At 39.2% G+C, this 9,291-nt stretch overlaps 1 protein-coding gene across 1 annotated transcript in view; it reads left to right on the plus strand.

Moving 5' to 3' along the window:
• Abcd2 (ATP binding cassette subfamily D member 2) overlaps positions 1–6,292 on the plus strand; it is a 42,334-nt gene extending 36,042 nt beyond the window's left edge. The window contains exon 10 of the mRNA XM_041672587.1: positions 798–6,292. Coding sequence (XP_041528521.1) covers positions 798–1,017 — 220 coding nt within the window. The 3' untranslated portion in view covers positions 1,018–6,292. The remainder of the gene's footprint in view (positions 1–797) is intronic.
• The last annotated feature ends 2,999 nt before the right edge of the window (positions 6,293–9,291 follow it).

Below are 9,291 nucleotides of genomic sequence, written 5' to 3' on the forward strand. Positions count from 1 at the left end.
TTACTTGATAAAATAAGTATAAGATAAAACATTGAAGAAAGTCATAAACACTGAAGAATCATGGACCAGTTATGCTAAGTGCCCAAGTACAGGTGGCTTACCGTGGGAAAAGCTCTGCCAGTCCTATTCCCTTCTCCCACCCCAATCCTCTGCTAGTGGTGTAGGCATCTCTTAGGAGATAGATTGCCTCCCATCTTTCACTACAAATCTCTGTATCTCTCTGCAATGTCTATGTAGCTGAGCCATGAAAGAAGAATGAATCTACGGGGCAACAAGAGAATTTCTCTAAACGATTCCTGGGGCAGGCGTGTAAATATTATTCTAAATTATTATTACTGAGAAAGTCGCACTTACATAGAATTTATCCCAGAGGATGGTGTTACATACAAATAAGTTGCTTTTGTATTTCTTTTACTTTCTTAAGTTTTTCTCTGTATGATCTTTTAAATTGTATTGTCTTACGTCAGTTTCCTCTTTCTTATTTCCATTCTAAGAATGTTTTATTATTTATTCAAAAGACATGCTGGGTTATGTGGTTAGATTAATACAAGAATAGTATTCTTTTGTAAATTACATTCACTCAAAATATGAAATAAATTTAGTAATATCAAGAAGAATTTCCTAGAGATTAAAGACTTTGGATTTCAAGAATATCCATGTTTTCTCAGGTAAATTAAAATTCAAATGTAAAATATCTGTCTTTACTTAGATTTGTCTTTGAACACCAGTTATAAAATTCTATAACTAAAATGGCTTTTCAAAATAATGACTCATAATACTCCATTTTAATTATGCAGGAAATACCACACTCACTTGTTACAATTTGATGGCGAAGGAGGTTGGCGCTTTGAACAGCTGGACACTGCTATCCGCTTAACATTAAGTGAAGAAAAACAAAAGTTAGAGTCTCAACTGGCTGGAATTCCCAAAATGCAGCAGAGACTCAATGAACTGTGTAAAATTTTGGGAGAAGACTCGGTGCTGAAAACAAGCCAAAAAGAAGAGGACACACCCTAATTTATTTTGACATGTTTTAAGTTAACTTTTAGGGAACGCCTCAGAGACTCCCTTCCCTGCATGCAGTATGCTAAGCTAAGTGCAGAGAAAGCAAGCCAGAAAAAAAGTATTTGGTATGATTTTAGCATCAAGGAAGTATAAGATAACTTTTGGAAAGAAAAGAAAATGCATTAGTTCAGATTAGTCGTGACCTCTATTAGTACCCAATGAAAGGCCAACTCACCTATAAAAAAAAGAGGACCTTCTATGTGAATATGTGTGGTCTGAGGTTCTTCTTGTGGGAGAAAGCCCCAAAACAAAACAATAAGGGCAGGACCTGGGTTGACGTCAGGTGGGCAGCATCAGAAGTTTGAGTGCTGCTTTAGCCCACTTACCATGGACAGTAGGTACAACGCCTGAAATCCATAATCAGCGCTGCTAGTGGCCAGCTAAAGCTCTGTACAAGGCAACAGTGTGATTTTAAGAAGCTTCAATATGAAAAAATGTATTTTAACGACAGTGGTTGAAGACAAGCATGGCTCAACAAGCATGAAGTACTGTGTATGAGACTGTCAGACTAATGCAGACACAAACAATTGACTTTAATAAGAATCGTGCATATTTATTAAAACCCCTTTATTTTTAAAAAGAGAATTGCCCGTACAGAAGAGGAGGGTCTAAGCAATGCTTGCACTGGCTGCCACTTGAATCTGCAGTGCTCTATACTTCAATTATTATGCAGAAATACTGCTTGTTTGGTGCCCAAAGAAGCATTTTTTAAAACTTGGATCCTGGAGTTCATAGTTATTCCCGCATTCATTTCATTTATTCTGCCTTTGAAGCGATCTTTGGAGGCAGCTCGTCTTTGCTCATTTGCTTCTGAGAAGACAGATACTCAGATTTATTTTGATCACGTAATTTATTTTGGAAGACATGTAGAGATCAAATGATGTTCTCATGATCTGATTCAGTACTGTTGCTACTACTGCCCTTTCAATTTAACTGAGCTATAATGTCAATAAGAAACGAGATGGGCCAGGTTGGTGGACAGAAATGGAATTAGGCAGAGTAGGAAGTAAGGAAAAATTTAAAGTAGATAAATAAATACAGTTGAGGGCATGGAGAAATGACACTTGCTTCTCTTGAAGGGGACCGGAATTTTATTGCCAGCACCCACATGGTGGCTCCAAAACTGTTTAATTCCAGTTCCAGTGGATCTAAAGCCCTTTCCTGGCCTCTAAGTGCCCTGCATACATGTATTGCTCATTCATATATGCAGGCAAAACACTCATATTCATAGCATTCGAAATAAAGAAGTCTGAAAGATAGTAAAGATATTGAAAATTGGCAAGGCTGACATTATTATTTATTTGGTCTTTGCAAGAAATGAAAAATGAGTAGGAAATGGAATGGCCATTGATCTTTGACTTATAGCACGCCACGGAAGCCAGCACACTACAGCTCTGTACATCTCTTCAATGTTGGAGCATCTTCAGCATCAGCACCCAGAAGGGCAGTACATTGCTGAATATGATGCGAGACAATCTATATGAATGTGTCATGGAAAAGATCTCATCCGTCCCAGTGCGCTGGAGTAAGGAACTTTAATCTCGTCCTCTCTCAGGCATGATGATGTATATGAAAAACGAAGAGGAACAGTTATAGTGGCCTAGGATTTTGTTTACATATTTAGATATCACCTTAGCAGATGCTCATCTGTCATAGACTATTTGAGAGATAGACTACCTGGAAGTCATTTACAATGATTGCTGTAAGAAATTACATTTCCACATGTTCAATTCCACAAAATCGGGGTAATTTGAATTATCAATAAAAGTGATCACCTTACAAGAAGTACTAGAATATACTTCATAATCAGTAATATTTCATTTATCTGTTACTACTACTTCATACTTGTGGGGCAAGAGCTGACGATTTTGTTTAGAGAAAGCATGGAACTGGAAAGTAATGCTTTTATTTTTAAAATGATTTCCTAACCTTTAACAACCATGTTACTAGTTAGCCAGGTTATCACGCTAACGGAGAAATGTGTGAAGTGGCTTACATTAGGTTTTAAAGGCACAAGAAGAAAACTAAAAGTTCACCTTTGAAACTATAGTGTTCATAATTTAAAATTAAACCATTTAAGTACCAGATATCTTACATCTTTAAGCTTTGCAAAGAATGCCAACATCAATCCCAGGTTGATAGTTAGACTTTATTTAATAGATGTTATCAATAAGCTGAAATGAAATACACAAGATTCATTAGATTTTTAAATTCTATACTAAAATTCCAGTCATGGAATTTAAATGTTAAAAGTTTCAAGATAAACAAGCTGTTTTTTAATAGCACTTTTTAAAAAATTACTGATTTTCTGAATTACTTTTTCTGAGACCAGATATCCTGTCTAGGATGGGGAACCTAATGTGAACTTGTGTTAGGTATCACAACATTCTTTCCAAAGTAGGAGGCTAGAGTTGATATTCCAACAGGCACACCTGTAGAAACATGAGCCCAATGGGACATCTTCCTTGCATAGGACAAAGACAATGAAATATGGAAAATAAATATAAGGAAAATCAAGTATAATTTCAGTTGTCAAACTACTGTTATTTTCCTCAAAAAAAGGTATAAATTTATGGAGCTTGATTATTTGAGGGGCTTTACCTCATGAGCTGAATTCCACATTCTATTTCTGCAGCATGCAGCGGCATGCCAAGCATGAGTCTGAAGCTGTGTTCACTCTTATAGACAGGATAATCTCTAAAACACTCTTGAATCACAAGGCTGCTGATCTAACTTGAAAACCAACCCACATTACCCTGTGTTTACACGGGAATGGTTTTCCTTTGATGGTAATTTGACTTTTGTCCCAAATTTTGGTGTGTCAAAAGAGGTATAAACAAATGTGTTGGTTTTTATTTCAAGCATTAATTCCAAGGAAAAGTGTGTATTTGTGAAAGGTGTAGCTTATCTTGATATTTGATATGGTTTTTTTTAACCTGTGTATCTTTAAATCTTGTTATGCAATAGAACTGAAACCCAGAGGAAGTTACGTGCTTAGAGATGCAATAAACATTGTGATGGTGATTAAATTATTTATTCAAAGAGATGCCTCTGGCACAGTTGCTTCTTAAGCATCTGCACCACCATGCTGCTGTTCCAGATGCAGGGGCTGAGAGTTTGTATGCGGACTTTAAATATTGCCATATGAAAGCTTTCACGTGAATGTGCATTTTTAGAATTGAAAACACGTTTCTTCTTCACTTACGTGGCGTTTCTGATTACCTGGTGCCGAGAGATCTCACCAGTTAATGCCAAAACTTCAGGAGCAATTTTTCTCTAATGTGCTCGAGTTGTATTGATGAAAGTGAATGAGAAAAAAAAAAAAAAACCCTGTTGGGATGAGAATCAATACGAAGCTGAGCAAGAATGTGGCTATGATGTCGTCCCCCAGTCTGCGCGGCATGTCCCAGCTCTTGAGCTCAGCACTTGAGGTTTGAATGAGAATGGTTCCCATAGGCTCTTATTTTTGAGTGTTTTGTTTCTAGTTGGTGGAGCGTTTAGGAAAGATTAGGAGATGTGGCTTGGTTGGCGGTGGTATCTCATGGGGGGAAGAGGGGTGGATTTGGGGGTTTCAGAAGTTCACAAAACCAGATCCAGTCTCCCTCTCTCACTGCCTCCATCTTTGGATAAGATATAAGTCCTTGGCTAGGCTCCAACACCTGCCTCCCTGCCTGCCTATTGCCTTGCTTCCTACCATGATGGCCGTGGACTCACCCTCTGAAACTGTAAGCAAGCCTCCACTTAATGGCTCCCTTTTACAAGCTGCCTTGGCTGTGGAATCTTTTCGCAGCAATAGGATGGTAATTAAGGCAGGATTCATCACAAATTCTTTAATCCCCAAGAAAAATTCTTGATTACTCAAGGAGTTGCAGGCTAGTTCAGTGGTGTAAAGTGCCTTATTTGCGGATTATAAGTAACTTTTGAGCTTGTGATTATATATACTTTAGATACACGTTGTGTGATGGTTCCTCACACCTGATTCCATCATTTAGGAGGCAGAGGTAGGAGGATCATCATAGTTTGAGGACACCCTTGACTACATAGTAGGTCCTTAGCTATCCAGGACTATGGGATAAGAGCATGTCTCAAAACAAATGATGAAAATTTGCACATAACATTTCCCAAATAGTTGCTTAATCAATAATTTCTCTATTAATTCAGATCATGCTTTAAATTTTAATTTATGCCAGGCACTGTGCTGAGTTCTTTTGTCTGCCTACAACTTTCTCTTCTTAGAGGATACACAAACTCTTAGTAACTGCAATGTTCATCGTACATAGGAAAACGCATGCTGGGTGGGAGACAATTAAAAAGTGCTTGTTCAGTGGAATATGAATAAATGCGTGAATGAATGAATTGAAATGTGCAATAAGGTAAATGGGAAACACATGAAAATGAGGGTAAGGGTGAATAAGGTCACTGGTGAAAGACAGAGTTCATGCTTCCCTTCATGTCCCAGGAACTAGAACTGTGACGGTCACTCTTTCTTTTTTGTCGACAGAAAACTGAGGATCTTGGTGTTTTGTGCTGCTTGCTTCATCTACTTTTTCTCCTCTTCTCTGCACTAAGAATTAGTCTGCTTTTTTGTTATTTTCAACAGGATGCTCTTCTGAAAATACTGTGGTTTTGTAAATGGTTTTGCTCATGTCAGCCACACATATAATAAAAACGCAACAATACAGAGAAGATCAATTATCCCTTCTAATTCCCTGATACAACAGAAAATCCATATTATATTAACTATTCTATTTGAGTTACTTAGTTCCACTTGCATTCTCTCTTTTCACCAGCTTCTGAAACTCCCAAGTGTGCATTCTTCTTCCTGCTTCGCTGAGTGATTCTCAACATTCCTTATGTCGTAAGGAAAAGGTCTAGGGATCTCTATATCTTGCTATTTTTATGAACAATTTAAGAAGTCTTTATGAGTAAGAGAAGTAAGAGACATGGACATATTTCTATTTTCTTAATATTTGCTTGGAGTTTAATACCATCCAAACAACAAACAATGATGGCTAACTCCCAGTGATAAGAAATTAAAGCAGAAATAGATTGAACTAACAGTTGAGCGCATTAGAAACACAGCACTCTCCCTTGCCTTGGACCACAACTGATTGCACTTCTTGGTTGGTTCTAACCTCTTAATAACCTCAGACTGAGCATGCTCCTTTACTAGCTTTTCTGTGCCTCAGTTTTTAAACTTTTTAGATGTGAGGATTAACTCACTGTATATACAATCACAAATAAACTCATAAATAAAAATTGTTTGCTGTTGAATAGTTGTAATTTATGGCTATTAAAAATAGTGATTTGGATGATTGTGGCACATGTTTTTAATTCCAGCACTTGGGAGGCAGAGGCAGGCCGATCTCTGTGAGTTCAAGGCCAGCCTGGTCTACAAAATGAGTTCCAGGACTGGCTCCATAGCTACTGGGAAACCCTGCCTCAAAAAAGAAAATAACAGTGACTTAGAGGGTGAAAAAAAGATGGAGGACAGAGCAGCAAGCATGGTCAGAGAAGGAGAGCTAGAGTATGGGAGCAGAGTCACAGCAGACAAAGGAGAAAGCGTTGCCAAGCAGAGCTGGTCCCCAGGCTGCAGGGATGCTTGGGCCACCACTGGGTCCACCTTGCTCTGTCACAGCCTTCTAGGACAGTGCCAGAGCCCAGTCCGCATGGAGCCATTATTGCTGCTGCTGCTGCCGCCACCACGGCTACTGCTAGAGCTGTTCACTGCTCGCCCTGCTTGGGGGAAGAGAGCATGGGCTGCCAAAGGCTTCAGACAAGATGGTTGAACTGTCAGGGTGGCCTGTGCCGAGGGTGGGGTGCTACAGCAGCCGGGAGTTTGTGCAGGTTCTGCCCCAAGACACTCTGTTCAACCACATGAGCACCCCAACTCTACACAATAACATGATATCTATGATGAAGAATGTTCGTTTTCTGTGTTAAGTCTCCTCAAAACACTTCCATGGTCCATGCTGCCACAGGAAACAAGTTCTTTTGCAGTGGTATCGATGACTGCAGACTCATAATTGAGAATGAGAGACATTGAAGGCTTCTGTGCCAACACCCCCCCCCAAAAAAAAACCAATCCAAACATGAAGCTATTGAAGAGATTCCTTAAAAAGTTGTGATAAAGATGCTGCAATATAGCTCTTCCTCTTCTCAGTTGATGGCTCCAGGTGTGGGTGGGAAGGACTCAAATTTCCTTAAGGAACCGGATACTGGGAGTTTGACCAAGCTTCAGTGAGTATAAGAACATAAATCGGACTTGTTTTGGGGTTGGAGCAGTGAGGGCATAAAGATGGGAGGGTAAACCTGGGAGGAATAGGAAGCGAGTGTGATCAGGGTACATTGTATGAAATTCCCAAATATTTAATAAAAGCATTATGTTGGGGGAAAACAAAAATCTAGAGGATTACAAACAAGGATAATGAGCTACATAATGAAGACCTTTAGGTATATCACACACTGTGTGTGTGTGTACATTTTTCTGGCCACAGCAACCAGAGTGGTGTTTTCCACTGCAGAACCTAAGCCTATGGTCTTTCTCAGTTTCTCACAACTCCTAGGAAAATCTGAACTCTCTAAGTTGGCCTGCAAGGCTCTGCATCATCTGAGTGCCTTCCCTCAATCTCTTTTCTGATCTGGATGCTTCCTTGCTTGCGGTGGGAACAGCCCCTTCCTTCTCAGTCTCTGCAATCTTCCACAGTTTCTCCCATTTCCCTTCCTGTCACTGCCTGAATTACTCATCCTTTCTTCAGATGGTCAGCTGTGTATCAGATCCCATAGGGAAGCTTTGCCTCTCTCTTTCCAGTTTCTTTTTTTATAAATGTCTTCTTAGTGTTTACTACAGCTGGGATTCTCTTTTCTTTACTAAGGTCTACTCCAATCTCCCTGGAGAGCGGAGAATTCCTGGAAGCTTGCGGTTCAGCTAGTAGGTCAGTTCCAAAAGTAATTTCAGTTTTTGCAAAACTGAAACTTACTATCTAATACTGAAATACATTTTTGATACATGTGATAATGATATATGCCATATATCATCTTAATGCACATTTCTTGCTTTCTTTTTGCTAATGACTTATTACTTGCTGTTTTTTAAGTTCTAAAAAATGTATTGACAGTTTCCTATATTTATTTAATGAATAGTTTTTTTCACTCCCATTTTCTCCTTTCATCCTCATCATTCTCCCAATAAAACCCTTTTTCTCAACAAGTCCCCCTCCTATGTTCACATCATCTTTTTGTTTGTGGTCCAGAGTTTAATGAAAGTTTCTTGTCCAAGCCTGGGTGGGAGGTTACTGACTGGAATAGGAGCAGCCTATCTGTGACTGTAAAAGTGGAGAAAAGAGACCTGCCTCCCTCAACTTTATCATTATGAAAAGATTAGACAAGCTACAAATATGAGCAATCGTCCTATCTGAGTACAAGATAGCCCACAAACTATGAAAACTCAGAAATGCATTTGACTCAGAAACTGCTGAGGAACATGCAGTAGACAGTTCAAGAAGTCTCAAAAGAACAACAGTTTCGAAGATGAGAAAAGTGGTGGCCATCAGAAGTTGGCAAGCATTTAAGAATAGTGATCAAAGTCAAGCCCAAAGGAGAAGCTGCTAAAAACTCAAGTGGTTTGGGTTTGAAACAAGTTGGAAAAAATAGGAAAGAAAAGACTGTCTCAAGAATTGGGCGCCATTCTGTTGAGGGAGCTGCGGGTTGCATTCCTGCCGCTCTGCTCCCAGCCGCCTGGCTATCTTATGCCCCGAAATAACAACACACAAATTGTATTTGTTTAAACACTGCCTGGCTCATTAGCTCTAGCTTCTTACTGGCTAATTCTTACATCTTGATTACTCATTTTTATTAATGTGTGTAGCATACCAAGGTGCACTTACCAGGAAGATTCTAGCCTATGTCCATCCTGGGTCGGAGCTTCATCACGTCTTCCCCAGAGAGGAGAACTATCGAGTCTGAGCTCACTTCCTCTTCCTCCCAGCATTCTGTTCTGTTTACTCTACCCACCTAAAGGCTGGCCTATCAAATGGGCCAAGGCAGTTTCTTTATTTAACCAATGACCTTCCTCCATCAAAGAACTAAATGGAATCTTTTTTTAAAAAAAATCATCATTTTGTACTGTTTTATTCTATGCAATAATGAATAACTTCTTGATGAGATTGTGTGTGCATGTGTGTGCAAGTGCATGCTCATGTGTGTACGTGTGTGTGTATGTGTGTG

Source organism: Microtus oregoni, unplaced genomic scaffold (genome assembly GCF_018167655.1).
Source record: "Microtus oregoni isolate MIOR12 unplaced genomic scaffold, Mior012 000022F_ref0000154, whole genome shotgun sequence".
NCBI lineage: Eukaryota > Metazoa > Chordata > Mammalia > Rodentia > Cricetidae > Microtus > Microtus oregoni.